The following is a 19,623-nucleotide window of genomic DNA, read 5'->3' as shown; positions in this document are numbered from 1 at the left end:
GGGAGGAGAGAGAGAGAGAGAAAGGGAGGAGAGAGAGAGAGAGAAAGGGAGAGGGAGAGAGAGATGGGGAGAGAGAGAGAGAGGGAGGAGCGTGAGTGAATGCTTGTAGGAGTGTGAGGGTAGCTTTTGGGCATTTGTTGTCACTTTCCATCTCATCGAGACAGGGTCTTATTTCTTCCACTGCACAGCATACTTTAGCCAGCCTGCCAGCTTCTGGGCAAATTTCCCGTCTCATTGTGCTGAAATTACAGTTGTGAGCCATGGCACCTGACTTTTTGCATGGGTTCGGGAGCTCAAACTCAGGTCATTAGGTTTGTGTGGCAAGTGCTTTTACCTGCTGAGCCATCTCCCTAGTCCAAGGTTTGTTTACCCTTAAAGCATTCTAAAGTGACTTGGAGGCTCTAGGTACTTCTTTTCAAGGCAGCTTTACAATTTCAGCTTTTAAAATGCTTCTAGGAGAGCTGTCAGATTTCTTCCTGGCATTACGTAAAAACAAGTGTTCTAACTGTTGTATGAATTATGGTCACCTTTGAGAATTTTTGAAGTGCAGTTGAAAAGAAGAGTTGATATTTTTAGAAGAAAAGTAGTGACAGATTTTCAGGGCTTAAGTAGACCAACAGAAAAAATGAGAGGGAGCAAAATTAAGATATTTTTGTATATGTTTGTTTTGAGGGTGATTTTGTGATATATTTTGGAAAAGTTCCCCATCTTTTTTTATTGGAAGAGCTTGATTCAGTTGGTTTGGGGTGGTAGTACTTTTATCAGAAAAAGACAGTCCAGTTTGTTCCATGTCCTTGTACTATTAGCTATGAGGAGATAATGGAATAAGGGTTAGCACCTTTCTCAGGCTTGAGTGCCATTAGCAACACTAAACTATCAATTAAAAACAAGAAAGAAAAATCAATGAACATAAAAAAAGAAACAAAACATAGGTTAGAAGGAGACAGAAGGTACCATTTTGAGGGGGGATAGCAGATTGGTATCAGAAATACATCAAAGGCCTGTTTTTACGAATTTCTTTAGTAGAAAGGCGCTTTCAGCATGCTATAAATACTCTGTGTATATATAAGGTAAAAGCAATTTAAAATTCAAGAAACAAAATATCATCTTTAATGTTCTTTCTCATTTTAGTGCTAATCAGGAACTCATTAGGTACCATTTGTAATCCCTGATCTTAGATTTGTGTTTGTATTGATAATCTACTAGCGTATACCTCTTATAAACAAATTAAATCTGGAATTTCATACTAAAGGGGTGCCAAGTATCAGCATTTGCTGAAATGCTTATAAAGAGAATTGAGGTGTTTTGTATATGACCTGTATAGTAAGCCTGGTAGAATGACCCACATAAAAAAATGTTGTCTTGTATTAAAATATAACTAAACAAAGTGGTAGGTAGATCTTCTATAACAGCTATGGAAATGAGAGAAATGTTGTTTGAGGATTCTCTTCTAAATAAACAAAAAGAGGAAGGCTATCACATTGCCCAAATGTGAAACTGTTAAGTACCAAAAATAGGCCCACTTCCATACCCTTTGATTTTTTTCATATAATCTCAGGATTCTGCTGCAGATGGAAGCATGTAATAAGTGTAATAATGTATAAAAATATGTAATAATGACTCCATTCTATATATAAACATATATACACATAATATGGCTGCAAATCTTAGGAGTAGTGTAAGATTGATATGAACTTTCTAAAGTTCTTGGGATCTTAGCCTAATTGGTTGTTAACTGGGCTCTTGGTAAATGTACATAGTGAAGTAGTTTGTGTTTGCTCCTTAGTTTCCTTCTTTAGAATAAGTTTTTCTGACTTTTGTACTACTTAGTTATTTTTTTTCTTGTCTTTTTATACTCGGGATTCTGTCAAATGAAACAAGCAAGCCAGCACATACACCACTGAGCTCCAACCTCAGCCGTGTCACTGGTTTTAATGGACAAATGCTTTGTAATTTATTGTTAGTCTTCTATCAAGCACTGTGGAATCTTATACCATTAGCTAAAATGTAAGGAGTAGTGGTTAAGTTTCATGTTGACAAAATCATGTTACACAAGTAAATGACTTTAAGCAGCTTACTTCCCAGAAGTTTACCTAACTGGGTATTCCAAATTCTGTGAAGAGTCTTTGATGAATAGGGTTTTCTGCTGATGTTATGTTTCAAAGATAATAAAAATTAGGAGGTGAAAGGAAAAATACTTCAGGAAGAGAGGGAATCTGTACATATTTTTCAATGTTGGAGTTTTTATGACACTTTCTTTTTCTTTTATTGCATTTATTTACTTAAGATCTCAAGAATTTTAGAAAGTTCATATCAATCTCACACATACTATGAGACACATGTGGAGGTCATGGGACAAGTGATGGCATTAATTTCACAGATGTGAGAAGAAAGACCACTGACCCAAATATGGCCAAATTAATTAAAGGAAGCTTTGTTATGTACAGGGCTATGTCTCCCTAATGTAGGGTTCAAGAGATCAGCATTGGACATGGGGAAAATAAAGGTTTTTATAGCTCTGGAGTAGGAGGCTTCCAAATGGGAATTTGACAGGCAAATAGGCAGGGTTACAGAAGCAAAAATATTAGCATAATGTGGTTATAACAACCTCTTGAAAAAATATGGGATTACAAGGTACTCCTAACAACTTTTTGAAACAAAGGCATGGTTGCTATTTCCTGGAATAGACAATACAGACCATTTGTAGTTAATGTTAGAAGCAGGTATAGCCCAATCTTTGAGAAACAGATTTAATCATTAGTTTGTCTTTACTATAAGATGGCTTTGAAGTCCAAGGTTGAGGCAGGCTGGTTTATCAGTGGGAGTCAGTTCATTTCCAATGTGTAGAACCTGGGAATTGAATTTAGTTCATCAACCTGAACCATCTTGTCAGCCTGCTAATGGTCATTTTTTTTTCATGAAAAATTTTAGCTTAGCATATAAAGTGATAAGTTTCATCATGTTCATACACATGTTGTTATTCATTTTAATTATTTGTTTCCTTTCCCTGCTGGCAGAGGCTTTCAGTCTCCCTCCTCCTCCCCCTGTATCCTTAGAGGCCTAAGAAGATTATCTAGAGCACAGTTCAACAACTCAGCAATTTATAGCACTTGTGTCACATTGAGTTTATATATGACATATGTACTAAGCTGTTTGAAAACAATTTTTAGTAGTCAGGGAAACAATCAAAAGAAAATATGTTGTGATGAATTATAATCAAGTGAAATTCAAATTTCATTGCCCACAATTAAGTTTTATTGGAAGTCAAGACATATTCATTTATGTGTTATATGTTGCTGCTTTAAAACTACAGTGGCCATGATGAGTAGTTGTGTAAGTGATTATATGCCTACAAACCCTCAACTATTTACTACTTGAAAAAGGAACTCAAGAACTCTCATTCACTGTAGCATTTAAAAAGAGTAAAATATTTCACCATGGAATAGGTACAGGAATAAATATAAACAAGGAGATGCAAGATTATTCAAAATTCAAAATTGTTAAATATTGATAAAAGAAATAGATGACAGAAGTAAAAGGAAATATATCCTGTGTGGTATTCATTGATTACAAGAATTAATATCACCAAAATTTGAATACTATCTAAGCAATATTATAGAGTTAGTTAAATCTATATCAGAATTCCAATTCCTGTATTAGGAGGTAGGTTAGTTCTAGAATAGTTGTCCTGCATGTACAACCCTGAGCCTGATTTCTGATCTCACAGGCGCGCGCGCGCACACACACACACACACACACACACGAAGGAGGTATGTGCATAGAATTTTAAAAACCAAATTTGAAAAAAGCAATTCTAATGTATGTATGGAAGCATGAAAGATTCTTATGAAGGAAAGCAGTCTTGAGAGGGAAAAATAAAGTTGAAAGCACCATGATTCTTAATTACAAAACTACAGTGATGAAACATGAAACTAGCATAAATACAGACACACAGACCAATGGAATAGAACAAAAAGGAAAGAATTGAACCTACATGCATACAATTCAGTGTGAAAAGAGTAGTCTCTTTATTGTGTTGAGGGAACTAGATATATATGTTCCTGCAAAAAAAATGAATTTGGATCCCTATGCCATGGACAAAAATAGAAAATAGAAAAATGAGAATAGAAAAATGGCTTAAGATTTGAAGATAGCTATTTTATTTTATTATAATGTATTAATATTTTCATTATTTCAAATAATTTTAAATTTTATATGTATTTTGAACCTTTTTCCCTCCCTTAAATTCTTACATATCCCCTCCCACTCTCTATTCACTCAGCTTTAAAAAAAAAACCAGTACAACAACAACCCTCCCCCTGACACACACACAAGGGAACAAAAAATAAAACACTACCCAAACAGAAAAAAAAATACCACCAAACTATAACCAAATAAAAAGCATATATGCACACACACACAAAAAAAAATCTATGGAGTCCATTATATGTTGGTCAACTACTCCTGAGCATGAGGCCTTTCTTCATTGGAGAAAACCAGTTTTCCTTCTCCTAACATATATAAATGACAGTTTAGTTGTTACCTTCATCATGGTGACTACATACTCTCTCTCTCTCTGTCTCTCTCTTTCTCTGTCTCTCTGTCTCTCTCTGTCTCTGTCTGTCTGTCTGTCTCTCTCTCTCTCACACACACACACACATACACACTGTGTGTCTCTCTCCTCTTTTTCTCTGTCTCTCCCATTCACTTTTAAAAAATATAACATAACAAAATATAAGATAAACCAATAAACTATCATGTTGAAGTTAGACAAGCCAAACCAATAGAAAGAAAGGGACCCACGAGAAGCACAAGAATCAGAGACCCACTCCTTTGCATACAGGATGCCATAAAACTATACTGGAAGCCATAATGTAAGGACAGAGGACCTAGTATAGACATTGCAGGCCCTATGTATGCTGCTTTAGTCTCTGAGTTCATATGAGCATGGATCATGTTGATTTAGAGGGCCTTGTTTTCTAGGATTGAGTGTTCCAAGGTCTCTCACTGTCTGCATTATGTCTGACTGTGGATCTCTGTATTTGGTCCCATCTGCTGTAGAAGGAAGCTTCTCTAATGATAGCTAAACAAAGCACTGATCTATGAGTATAGCAGAATGTCATTAGGAGTCAATTTATTGCTATGTTCCTTTAGTAAAATAGCAGTTCTGGGTTTTCCCCCTAGGTCCCTGGGTTTCTAGTCCCAGCTACTTGGTCACCCAAGCAGTGCCAGATATAAGTTCTGTCTTGTAGAAGTGAGCCCAGTGTCAATTACTCCCACAAGCTTTGTGCCACCATGGCCCTAGCATTTCTTGCAGGTAGCATACCATTGTAGATAAAGGGTTTGTGGCTGGGTTGGTGTTTACATTCCTCTTTTGATAGTCTGCAGAGTACCTCCCTGAACCAAAGACATTAGAATGTAGAGATGAAGGCTCTATGTGGGTACCGGCTTGACATCTCCATGTTCAATAAGTTGTGTAGGTGTTGTCTTCAGCAATAGGGTCTTGCTGTCAGTTTGTGGAGAGCAATGTATGATCTTGGGAATGGCCTGGGTTGTTTGGGAGTTCCCATAGGACCCCTTTAGCTAACAGCTCAATTAGATGCAACCCAATCCTAGAACTGGAAATTTAGTTTGACGATGAGATGGCTAGTTGGGGCTATCTCCCCTATTATTCGTGTGTCTCTTCTTTTAATTTTGCTAATCTAAAATTATTTATTTCTTGTGTTTTCGTGGTTGTAATTAACTTATTTAGGTTGGAGTTTACTTACTTTCTGTAGGGCTGGATTTGTAGATAGATGGTATTTAAATTTGGTTTTGCCATGGAATGTCCTATTTTCCATCTGTGGTAATTGAATGTTTTGCTGGGCATAGCATTCTGGGCTGGGATCCTTGGTCTTTTAGAGTCTGCAGTACACAGGCCTTTATGGTTTTATGGAGTCTCCATGAAAACTCAGGTGTTATTCTAGTAGGTCTGCCTTTATATGCTACTTGGTGTTTTTCCCTTGTAGCTTTTAATATATTTTCTTTGTTCTGTATGCTTAGTGTTTTGATTATTGTTTGCTGAGAGGTCTTTCTTTTTTGATTCAATCTATTTGGTCTTCTATATACTTCTTTACCAGCCATCTCTTTTAGGTTAGAGGTTTTTTTTTCTGTGATTTCGTTGAACCTATTTTCTGTGTCTTTTATCTGAATTTCCTCTCCTTCCTCTATTCTTACCATTAGATTTGATCTTTCATTAATGTACCAGATTCCCTGGATATTTTGTGCCAGGAATTTCTTAGATTTAACATTTTCTTTGACTAAGGTATCCAATTTTTTGTCATATTGTAATGCCCTAGATTCTCTATTCCATGTCTTCTTTTATGTTGCTAAAGGTTGCCTCTGTGATTCCTGTCTGCATTCCTAAAGTTTTTTATTTTCAGATTTTCCTCAGATTGGGTTTACTACATTGATTCCCACTTTTTGGTCTTAAACTTTTTTATTCGTTTCTTCTCCCTGTTTGTGTTTCCATAGATTTCTTTAAGGCATTTATTTGTTTCCTGCTTTAAGGGCCTCTGCCATATTCATAAAAGCTAATCTAAGGTATTTTTCTTGTGCTTCAGTTATGTTGGAATATTCATGGCTTGCTGTGGTTGGGTTGTTGAGCTCTAGTGGAGACCATATTGTCTTAGTTGTTATTTTATTGTGTTTTTATGCTGACGTCTAGGCTTTTGGGATCTGGAAAATTGTTATTCTAGGTGCTGATATCTGGTCTTGTCTTTGTTGGGTAAGTGTTTTGTTCCTTGCTTCTGTTTCCTTTCTGGATTTTAGGAGTGTATGGCAGCTGTGTCTTTCCTATAGGAAAATCGTCTGGGGTCCTGATAGGTGTGGGCACTGGGTGTTCCAGGCCATTGCAACCTGAGACTTAGAAATGGGCATGGGCTAGGGGCAGTGCAGGGGCTTCACGTAGAGAGAAGAAGGCTGTGAGATTGTGCTTGGAGGAATGGAGTGGGAGGGGAAGATAGCAAGTTAGCCGACTTGCTTCCCTGGTCTAAGTGGCCTCTGTTCTCAGGGAGTGCCTGCTGGAGTTGGGGGCTGGGACAAAGCAATGAGTGGGGAAAACATTTGAAGGGAGAGATCTTGTGATCTGCTGGAGATGGGTTGGGGGGGGGAAGAGAGATTTGTTTTTCTGTTGCAGAGCTGGGGATAAGAGTAGTGTATTTGTTTTTGAGGACAGAAGGAGAAGTTAAGAACTGCAATTAGCCAACCTGCTTCCTTGCCCAGTGTAGCCTGAGGGTTCCTAGGGAGAGCCTGCTAAAGTTGTGGGGTGGGACTAAGCAATGAGTTAGGGGAGGAAGGTTAAGAGGGGAAGATCTATGAAATCCTCTAAAGATGAGTTTGGGGCTGGGAAGCTGCGGGATGAGACTGGGACATTTGGTTTGGAGGAGCAGAAGTAAAGAAAGGTCTTCATCTGACCTATCAGCTTCCCTTGCTAGAGTGGCCTGTGGGTTCCCAGGGAGTGTCTGCTAACGTTTGGGGGCTGTGCTAAAGCAATGAATGTTAGAATGAACTTTAGGGGAAGATCTGTGTGATCCATTGGAGATGGGAGTCAGGGAGGCTGCAGCTGGTTTTCTGCTATGGATATGGGAATAAAGCTGGAGACTGGATTTTGAAGAGGGGAGGCAGAGGTGCAGATCTGGACTTAGCCTACCTGTTTCTATGACCAGAGTGGCCTGAGTGAAGCTAACTAAACTCTTAAAGTAAAGCAAGAAAAAATATCCTTGACTTAGCCTTGGCAACAACTTTTTACATGTGACATCACAAGCTTAGACAACCAAAATTAAATAGGATAACATATCAAAAAGCACTTATGCAGTAAAAACAACCAACAGTGCGATAAAGGAACCTATGAATTAGGAGAAATTATTTACAAGTTATATATCCAATAAGTAGTAAATAATATAAATCTGTAAGGAGTTCTCATACAATATAGTAGCAAAACTATTTTAAACTTTAAAATGAGCATAGGATCCGAATAGTCATTGTTTAAAAAATAATAATATAATGGCCAACAGCTATATGAAAAATTGCTCAAAATCACTAATCACTGGGGAAATTCAAAAAAGCAACAATAAAAGCAACAATAAAGTTATACTCATTAAGATGACTATTTTCAAGAAAATACTAGATAATAAATAATTGAGGTTGTAGAGAACGGAGAACCACTGTATACTATTTATAGGATCATAAATTGTTATAGCTGTTATGTGTGGAGGTTTTGATTTCATCAAAATTGAAACTGTCATGATCCAGCAATCTTGCTTATGGTTATATACCATAAGGATATGAATTTGGCATGTCACAGAGATGCTGGCACTCCCTTGTTCACTGAAGCATTCTCACAGTACTCAATATATGAAGTATTAGTGGATTAATACATGGCAACAGAAATTGGTATGTGCATACGTATGCACATTTGTATGCGCATGTAATGGAGTATTATTTAGCTTTAAACAAATAGGAACATTGGCCAATTGCAACAGTGTACTTAACCTGGAGGATATTATGTAAAATCAAAACAGACCCAGAAAAATGTCACAGTTCCACTCCTATATTGAATACTAAAAATGTGAGTATGTAGATACACATTGTAGAACAGCAGTTATTAGAGGAGCATGGGGAAGCAAGGGAAATGTTGGCCAAAAAGTACAAAAATGCAGTAATATAAAACAAGCAAGGCTAATACAGCACATCTCTGTTGGGAATAATTCCATATTGGGCTTTGGGTTTGTTTTACTTTACACTAAAAACTTTTAAAAGTTTTTATTTTATTTTAATTATTTATTTATATATATGTACATATATATAATAAAGTATCTGTGCATCATATACATGCAGTGTCTGCAAAGGCCAAAGACAAGCAATAGATCTTCTGGAGTTGGAGTTAAAGATACATGTGAGCTGCCATGTGGGATTTGACAAGTGAACCTCAGGGTCCTCTGGAAGAATAACCAGTGCTCTTAATCACTGAGCCCTTTTCCTAGCCACAATAATTCTGTATTATATATAAGAAATTTGCCATGGGTAGATTTGAGGTACTATGACCACATACAAAAAGGTAACTATGAGAAGATCGCTATACAATTAATTAGCTCACCTGTAATTATCTCCTTACTGTCATATTGAATATGTTGTACATATGAGCACTGAACAATGCTGGGCATAGACATTAGAGGGAAATGCTTTGCTTTATATTTAACTTGAATGTGATATTCTTCCATAAATTTAGCTGTATCCTTGTTATTTTTATCGAAAACATTTTTTCATACATTATGATCATCCTTTTCCTTTCCCTCAGATCCTTTCTGCCCATTCATCTCCATGCTCTTTCTTTTCTCTTAACGAAGCACAAACACACTCTCACTGTCCCTCGTGTCTCTGTCTCTCTGTCCTTGTCTCTTTCTCTGTCTCTGTCTCTCTGTGCCTCTCTCTGTTTCTCTCTGGGTGTTTCTATCTCCCTTTCTCTCTCACACACACATCCAAACACACACCCCGTACAAAAATGGAATCCAAAATATAAAAGCAAGACAAAAAATGTCCAAACAATATGACACAAAAAGTATACAAAAATACCACTGAGTTTATTTTTGCTAGTCAACAACAACTCCTGAGCGTGTGGCCTACCCCGAACTGTGGTTTATATAACCAGTGAGACTCCATACCACCCCCTCTCACCACTGGGACCTTATTTGGCTTGAACTTGAGTAGGCCCTGAGTATGCTGACACAGTCTGTGAGTTCTTAATGTGTCTCAGGCCCTACCACTTTTAATAATTATTCTTCCTCTAAAAAATTTAAAAATACCAACACTTATTCTAGAATCATGGTTTTGTGACTAAGTGATGATTGTCCAAAATTCTTAATTGTGTGCTACCATTTTTCTATGTATTCATCAGTCATTCTGAGTACTCGGTACAGTAAAAGGCCTTTTTCCATTCAGCTTTCATTTGAGAATTCTAATTACAAAAGAAGTTTGCCTGCTTCTCCTCTCCTGCCCCTCTGTTGCTTTCACTTCCCCCTACTCTTCACCTCTAGTTTCTCAGTAGTTGGAAAGATTTTATGGCAGTCGCATTTTTCATACTTTAAAGTTGATTAAATTTAAAATAGGCTTGTATCACAGCTGTTTTTCTTTAAGAATGCACTGAGAGGTTAATTTAAATGTTTTATATTTTGATCACAGATGACTAATGATCAGATAATAATAGTATTCACACACGACTTATAGATAGTGTTAAAAATTACAAGCATCAAGGATACATAATTGTAAGCTTACTTTTGTTCTAAAGTTTCACGGATGGAGAATATGTAAATGACTCAAATTCCTTGTGCTTTTTTACTCCTTTATTTCTCCAGTGCTCAGAATCCATCTGAGAATGCCAGGTAGCTTTTTTACCATTGACCTACATACCCAACCTTTATAATCTCTTTTACTATTAGTTAAATCTTTAGGTTTCATCAATAGTGAACATGAGTTTAGTTATAAAGGTTAACTATTATAAAAGAATATAAACAATAATTACTAAATAAATATTACTAACATTATTTTTGTAAAGGTTGAAATTTGCCTTAAAGAGAGAACATAAATGTAATGAAAAGAAATTTTGATTTTGTTAGTCTTTTCTCTTGGGTCTTGGTCGCATTTACATAGAATTAGTTTTGCCTAGTAAGTCTTTGTTTTTAGTATTGGAATTCATTTTAAAAATCCTTAATGAACATCTACATAAAGCATGGTATATTTAATGGCTAGTAGATGAATGCTATTAATATGAGTGGGAGTATATGACATGCTTAGGTCGTACATTCCTTAAAATTCAGTTCTTCCAGCTTTTAAAAGTTGAAATAAGCACAGCACTCTAGGGCATATATTTTTAACTTACCTGTCTCCTAAAATGGAGAGACAGGTTGCCATTTTCTGCATATTGAATTTCTTTGGTATTTGTGCATGTTTGTCACATCCATTATCTTCAGTAGTATGTGATTTATTGTTTCTTTTGATATCCAGTTTCCTGAATTTGAAGCTTACAGGAAAATGGAGTAAAGCTTATATAAGGTCTGAATGTGCAGAATGGTGAGGAAAGAAGTAAAGTGATTCATTTTAATTATTGACATGAAACAACCTAGAATCATTTGGAACAATGTGTCAGTATCCATGGGGCTACACAGGTTCAAGCCAAATGGGGTCCCAGTGCAGAGAGGAGATGGTACGAAGTCTCACTGGTTATATTGACAGTTCAGGGTAGGCCACATGCTCAGTAGTTGTTGGCCAGCACAGATAAACTCTCTTGGCCTGTAAGCATGCCTGTGTAGAAGTGTGTGAATTAAGTTAATTGATGTGGCAAGGCCCAGCTGATTGTGAGTGGCATCATTCCCTAGGCATGAGGTACTGAACTGTGTAAGAGTGGAGAATTCAAGCTTTGTACAAGCAAGTAAGCATGCACGAATTAGTTTCTTTCTACTCTTGACTGTGGATGTTTGAAGTTCCTGCTTTAATTTCCCCACAGTGATAGGCCATGGCCTGAAATTGTGAACTGAAACCCCTTTCTAGCCAGGGTTGCTTTTTGTTAGGGTATTTTATCACAGCAACAGACATGAAACTGAGCAGACATTGAGAGTGGATGGTTTGGTTAGAGATTATCTGTTAGAGATTATCTGAAATAAGAGAGGTTTGTCATGACATTACATATAGATATCAAGAGTTTCCCTGGTTTTATATGTACAAATGAGCATACTTTCTCACTCTACTCTTCTGCATATGTCACGTTTTCATTGATTTAGATCTTTGGTATTTTGTAATGTATAACACTGACATATAATCCATTTATAGCTTAAGTAAAGACTATTGCTTGCCTTTCATGAGAGACTGGACCTAAGAAACATTCCTTTTCACTGAGTTGATTTGTATTTCAGATAGATATTTGTCAATTTTACAGATATCCATCTGGTGTTAATAGAGAAATTATTTTTTCATTTGTTTCTCTTTAGAAAAATTTAGTTTCTTAAGTTAACATACAAAGTATTGTATTGGTTTTATTATGACATTTTTGCACACATTTTGGTGTGCAAAATCCTTAAGGTTGATGTGCTATGCAGGTTTATGTATGGTTGTGGTTCATTGGAGTTATAGCTGGGTAGGACTATTAGTGACCTCTCTAGTAACTTGCACGGCCCCTTCTGGTACCATGGAAGCCAGTCTTCAGGGAAGAAGCTTTCAGATCAGATTGAGCTCAGAACCTGTAGTTTCTGTATCCAAAGTACATGACATCTTCAGCAATAGGGACTTACCTTCACTCTTAGAAGGCAACCAAGAGCAACTACAGAAGCCTGTAATATTCTGGACTTATCTTGGACTTCTCTGGCCAAGAACTCAAAAGGCTGACCTTCTCTTATTGGTCCATTTTACCCTACTATTAGCCCCCCTCTGATTACATGTTATATGTATTCCATTGATTTTTCCCCTTCCCACCCCTTACTTGTGATTTCTTCTCTCACGGTCCCTTATTTCATAATATACCTGCACCCCTCCCCCGGCTCTCACATACACAGACACACTTGTTTTGTAGAGATGAATTGGGAATAAAATCTAGGATCCACATGTGAGAGAATATATGCCATTTATCTTTCTGAGTCTGGCCTATTTCACTAAACACTATGATTTTACTTTTTTATTGTTGAGTGTGTGTGTGTGTGTGTGTGTGTGTGTATTGTTGAATGTATGTATGTGTATATATATATATATATATATATATATATATCTCACATTTTCTCTATCCATTAATCTATTATTAGACATCTAGCATGGCTCCATTTCCTGAGTATTGTGAACAGTTAAGCATGGGTATCAGAGTATATTATGGTAGGATTTAAGAGTCCTGTCCTGGATTGCTTCTCTGTTGCTGTGGTAAAACAGTGACCAAATGCAACTTGGGAAGGAAAGAGTTTATTTCATATGACTTAAACACCACAATCAAGATTGGATCATTGAGCAGGAACCTGGAGGCAGAGACTGATGCAGAGACCATGGAGGGATGCTGCTTACTGGCTTGCTCTCGATGGCTTGGTCAACCTTGTTTTTTAAACAACCCAGGACTACCTGCCCAGGGGTGGTACCTACTCACAGTGGGCTGGGCTCTTTCACATCAGCCATCAATCAAGGTAATTCCTCACAGACATGCCCACAGACCAGTCTGATGGAAGCAATTCCTCAATTGAGGGTTTCTTTTCTTAGGTGACTAATTTATGTTAAATTGACAAAAACTTACTGGCACAATTGAACCCTTGTCAACTTGATACTCTAACACATAACTACTAAATCATAAATTTCCATTTCTCATTTATCCTCAAGTTCTCATATTAACATCATAGTTCAAAACGTAGTATAATTTTAAAAGTCCTACTGCCTTTAAATTTTTAAACACTTTAAAGTCCAAAGTCTTAAAAAAAAAACAAAGTTCTTAACTGTAAGTTCCCGTAACAAAAACAAGTTAAATACTTTTTTATTCCTAAAGGGAATAACCAGAGCACAGTCATACTCAATCCTAAGTTCTTGGTTGTCATCCCAGTCCTGTCATTTACAATATCCCCAAGTCTTGTAGTATCTACTGCAACCTAGGCTTCCCGTTTACCAATGGCCTTCTGACCTCTCTTCAGGGACTTTGACTCTGTCACATGGTGTCAAGCCTCAGCTTTTCTCCATGACTTCAATCCCGAAGTATCCATGCTGCCAAAACCAGCATCATTAGAAACCTCTTAGTAACACTTTTGGCTGCCAGTATAAGATGTAGGGTAGCCATGGCTACACTGGACTATACTTTCTGTGTTCTGACCCCAAGGAAACAACTCCCCAGAAGATTTTACTTTAATGATTCTGAACTCTTAATCACAGCTGATTCTTCAACATGGATGACTAGTATCTAATGTCATAATGAAGCAAAGGTTTACTTCCACAGATTTTTCATCCACAACACTACACAAACAGCACCAATACATTCTTTGAAGGACTTTCCTTTATAAACTTCATAAGTCAAGCCTCCATCATTTACATTGGTTCCTTCAACGTTCTTATCTTTCAAGCTTCCATAAACCATCTCATTCAAAAACTTTTTATATCCCAAAGTTCTTAAAAAAAAAATTCTTCCAGAAATCCCCTTACCCTCAAAGGAAACAAAATAGTTAGGTCTATCACAGCAACATCCCATACCAATTTCTGTCTGATTTTGTGGTTTGCTTCTTGTTACTGTGATAAAACACTGGCCAAAAACATCTTAGAGAGGAAAGGGTTTGTTGGACTTACATGTCCTAATTATGATCAGCAAGGATTTAAGCATGGCAGAAGATAAAGCAGAGACAATGAAGCAATGCTGCTTACTAACTTGTTTTGCTTGGTTTGCTCGGGATGCTTTCTTACATAAACAAAGACCACCTGCCCAAGGATAGCGCTATCCACAGTAGGATGCCCCCCTCACATCACCTATTAATCAAGAAAATGCCTCCAAAGACTTGTCCATAGTATATTGAATATCTTCTTGATTTACTTTGCTAGGTTAGATGTGTTTGTACATTCATTTGTTTCTCCTAGACTTCCCAGTTCTTGTCAGAATATATGTTTTATAAATATTCTCTAATTATCTTCCTAATGCCCTGGAATCTGTTGTACCATGTTTCTTTTAAATATATATGCTTATTATTGTAGAACCTTTTTGTTTCTTTCAGCTAGTTTGATGTTTGTCAGCTGTGTTTACCTTGTAATAGAACCAATTCATGGTTGAATGATTCTATGTATTTTTAGTGTCTATTTCATTAACTTCTGTCCTAATCTTTATTATTTCTTGCTATTAACTGGGTCCTAGTTTGGCTTGTTCTTTTTCTGGGACTTTGAGGTATATCATTAGGTTATTTATGTGAGACACTTTTTTTTTAAATATAACTCCCTTAGCTGTAGACTTTCTGCTTAGATTGCCGTTAGCTGTACCACAAAGTTCCAGATAAGTTGCAATATCATTTTCATTTGACTCTGAAATTTTTATTGTTTTCCTTGTTTCTTCAATATCCTATTCTGTCAGTTCTCAAATACATTGTTCAGTATCAGATCAAGTATTTTGTAGTTTCTGTGGTTTCTCATAATATTAATTTCTAATTTTAGTCTACCATGTTCTGATTAGATACAAGACACGATTTCTTTTTATTTGTTTAGGCTTGTTTTGTGGCCTATAATGTGACCAATAATAGAGAAAGTTCTATAGGCTGTAGATAGCTATTTTCATCCAATTGATATATGGTGTGATTTAGCTCTGATGTTTGGTCTGTAGTTTGGAAAACCTATCTAAAGATGAGAATGTGATAATGCTGACTCCTATTGTGCTATCAGGACCTATATGACCTTTTAATGCCTTTCAGTATTTCTTTAATGAAGTTGTGAGTGCCATAAATACCTATAGTGGTTTTCTGTTCTTGTTAAATGGCCTTCTTTACTTTTTCTAAATGACTTTGGTTTGAAATCTACTTTATTAGCAGAATACCTTTTCTTTTTGGATTCTATTTGCTAAGTAGGTTAATTTACATCTTTTGATTGTTAGTTTGAGGATGTTCTCATGAGTGATCTATGTGTTTTAGAGACAACAAGTGATTAGATCTTGGTTTTGTGTTGTTGTTGTTGTTTAATCTAGCCACTTAGACATTTTAAATGGTGGGTTAAAGCCATAAGTTTTTAAGATTGTTATTGAGAGGGATTTGATATTAACTATGGATTTGTTGGTTATCATTCCATTTAATTAGGCACAAACCAGCAAGCTTCTTTCTAGCTCTCCTTTGTTCATTCATTCCTCCCATAAGATTAACATTTCTTATGTTGTTGTGGCTAAGATTGTCTTTCTTTTTTCTCTATATACCAAATTCCTATTCATTTTACTAATGCTGGTTCCTATGGTGTGAATTGTTTTTGTGCTTCTTTTGAAATTTTCTCACTTTTCTATGTATTTTAAAAATTACTTTTCGTAATATGGCCATCTTTGTTGGCAATTATTTTACTTTCAGATCTTGGGATACTTCATTCTATACATTGGTGATTTTTAAGGTTGATAATGTGATTTGATAATATTCTAATGTTTGTCTTAGGTGAGTTGCATTTTCATATTGTTGCTTTTCATATTGATTTTTTGATTTATGTTTTAAACATTTTGACTATGATATGTTATAGAGAGGTTGTATCTAGCCATGTCTAGTTGAATTTTTTTTTTATTTTGATGCCAATTTTCTTTTCTCCAGTATTAGGGAAATTTCTGTCATTGTTTCATTGAATAAATTGTGTATGCTTTTAGTACGTATTTCAGCTTCTTCTTTTACCTGGTAAATTCTTAGATTTGTTCTCTTAAACTTATCCCACAATTCTTGGAAATTTTGGTCATACTCATTAAAATGCATGTCTGAATAAATTATTGTCTTCCACCCCTGAATTTTGTTCTTCTGTATGGTCATGTCAGTTGGTGATAGTTTCTGCTTTTTCTTTTTTATGTTTGATTGATCTTTATTTCTAATACTAATTATTTTTCCCAGAGTTTCAGTTCCTTGCTGTATTTTTTTCTCCATGTTTTAAAATTTGTCCTCTAAATTGATGAGCACTCTATCCACTTTCTCATCTAGGTCTAGAATTGGTTTCTGTATTTTACTTATTTGTTTGAATCTTCTATATTGCCATTGAACCTTTTGAATGCTTGACTCTGAAATACATTTCTGATGCTTGCTTTCTGGTACTGAGGACTTGGGAGCTTCTGGCCATGACACAAGAAAACACAACAAAGAACCCCCCCACACACACACACGGAGGGGAGCTGGGATCAGTCCTAAAAGCTTATCCAGGCATGATACAAGCTAAAATAAAACAATTATTATAGTATAAAAGTCTAGAGTAAAATAACAAAAATAAGAAATAAAATAAATAGAAGACTACAGTCATTATCATTCCTAGTCAGCATGATGTGGCTATTCTGTCTTCCTGAATTGTCTTCTGTAGCAGTGTCTAAAGATGGGGAAGGTGGGAAAGTTTGCTTATCTCAGTAATTCAAACAAGTTAGATTTTTGTGTATATATTATACTTTCCTATAATTCCCCAGATTGAGACTCTTCACCTACTAGTTACAACTTTGTCTCTGGTATTTATGAGTTGTTCTTTCTACTAATTGAATTTCCTGTGACTATGGCTTTGAGGAAGTGTGGAAGGCCTGCCCACTGATTAGCTTCTTATTGGCAGCATCTGTTGGCTCTGCCATGTTGAGCATCTTTCTTCTTCCATTCCCCTAGCTTGCCCAAGCAGTGGGAGGGGTGGTGTCTTCTTAAGCTATTAACTCTAAGGTGTGTAGGAAAACAATTCTTAGCTCCAGACTCCTGTGTCTCACTTCTACATCTTTTACCCCAGTCTATGTTCCACTGGCCATATCTCTGGTTATATTATATTATATTGTATTATATCATGTCATATCATATCGTATCATATCGTATCCAAAACCTTGTTGTGTGTCTTTAGCCAAGTCTGTCTCTCTGCAACTTTTTCTTCTTGTCCAGGAGGAGAGAGTACCTGCTCAGCAGGTTACTCAAACTCTGGTCTGGCAGCATGCTGTGGCTAGGCACTGGTTGGTGTGTAAAAGCCATTTAAAAGAGAAGTGATGTTAAAGACTTTGGGAATTTTAAAAACAAAGATATAAAATAATAAGAACAAATAAAAAAGACAAGTAAAGGAGATGTGATGTGTAAATAAATCCACTTGGATATTTTAATAAGTGATAAAATTTAAGGCTTATCCACATTTTTGTCTTCTTAGGCATGTATTAAAGATGTAACCATCCCTGTTAATATTGACAGTGGTTTTACTTTTAGGTATGCTTCTGAACAAAAGAGTAATCTTAGAATGTTAGATATCCACTCTGAAATTCTATCCTAACTTTTTAATCTCTTTAATAGACTACAGAATCATTAAGAAATACTACACAGCAGAGATGGGGAAAAGACAATTCAAGACAGTTACTAGATGCTACAAAGGTAAGATTTAGCCAGCATTTCTACAGCTCTTAAGAAAAGCTTGCAAGCCCATGGAACATTTACCAATTTATGCTGCATATTTACCACATGTTTTACATTTCAGAAATACTTTCTTTTCTCTATTTTTTTTTTTATAAATACTGGCAGGAAGGTATTTTTCTATTAAGAATGCAGAAAGAAATCTTGGTATTATCTACCACTGGAGAAATCCGTCTGAATCCCATGAGATTAGTGCCAACTAGAGTAACATTTTTAGAAACCTTTTGTAAATGTAATGGCAGCTTGTTGACATCCAAATTTATCCTAATTTGTGACTGATACATAGAATATTGCCATTATTTCAAATGCAGAACATTACTTTACCTTAGAAGATGTTCAGATAAGAGAATGCCATGGGATTTTAAGTTTGTTAGAGCCCCGAGGATAAGTGATACTGAGTTTAAATATTGATGAGGCTTATTTTCATTGTTAATTTACGTGAAAGATAGCTTTCATAATTACCACTGCTTTAAAAGGAGCCATGTAAATGTCTATGATAGAAAAAGGACAAAAAGTTCTAAGGCTATTTGCATCCTGGGAACTTTATTTTTCCCTTTGTTCAGTAATTGTTTGCCATTAAGGCAAAAAGCATTGTTCTAATTTATGCAGAGACTGTACAAATGAATTTGTTTTCTACTATTAAATTAAATCTTTAAGTAGAAAATATGTTCAGTCATCTCATTATCCAAGATATTACTGAATTTGTTTATATTTCAGTCATCTACTTTATTGAAGACCTCATCATCTTATGTGATATTTACCAGAACCCTTATTAAAACTGTTACTTAGCCTTTTAGAGGAAAAAGGTCAGAAAAAGATCCTGTCAGAATAAAAATCACCCTTTGATGTTTTCCTCTTACCAAGTGCTTTAAGTCTTAATCTAAAAATCACTAACACATTTATGACAATTATTTTCTATGTCTCATTAGTACGAATAAGAAGATGCTTTTGCTTTTTAAAATTCTATTTTCATGTCTTAGCTCCAAGCTGATATGGTTCTACTGTATATAGTATCAGTATATATTCGTGTTCATAAAGAATTAAGTTCTTTGCATTAATTATTGATTGTTATAAATACTGAAAAAATATCATTCAGTTTATTCACTTCATTTAATACTTTTAATCATGAAAACTTTCAGTATTAGAAAATCTAAATATTAAGTCTATTTGTCATTATCTTATTAATTCTTACATTTTTCAAAATGATTTTATTTTATATATCTCTGACTTTAGCAATAACATTAAAGCCTATGAAAATTTTTTAGTAGGCAAGATATTATATAAGGCTACTTGGGAAAGTGTATGTAGCTCTTATTTTCTAAGTGAATCCAGAAGCATTGAAGTCTACTTTGCCTATATATAATATGTACTATAGAAGATAAAAATGACTTAAAAAGTATTGATCTTGGGTCATTGAAGTGCAGCCTTATTACAGTGAAATCCAATGTCTTAAAATTGTTCTTATTTTGGGTTTGTACCACAGTAAGAGCCAAGATTTTAAGCTCTACTAAATACAAAA

At 35.6% G+C, this 19,623-nt stretch overlaps 1 protein-coding gene across 2 annotated transcripts in view; it reads left to right on the top strand.

The window, feature by feature from the left end:
• The window catches only part of Abcb7 (ATP binding cassette subfamily B member 7), a 128,201-nt gene that overhangs the window by 39,821 nt on the left and 68,757 nt on the right, over positions 1-19,623 (top strand). For both annotated transcript variants that reach the window (XM_031366313.1, XM_031366315.1), the window contains exon 2: positions 17,988-18,065. In XM_031366313.1, the coding sequence (XP_031222173.1) occupies positions 17,988-18,065 (78 nt within the window). The remainder of the gene's footprint in view (positions 1-17,987; positions 18,066-19,623) is intronic.

This window comes from Mastomys coucha, chromosome X (assembly GCF_008632895.1).
Source record: "Mastomys coucha isolate ucsf_1 chromosome X, UCSF_Mcou_1, whole genome shotgun sequence".
NCBI classification, from domain to species: domain Eukaryota; kingdom Metazoa; phylum Chordata; class Mammalia; order Rodentia; family Muridae; genus Mastomys; species Mastomys coucha.
The sequence above is the reverse complement of the archived record's forward strand: the minus strand, read 5'-3'. Positions and strand labels throughout refer to the sequence as shown.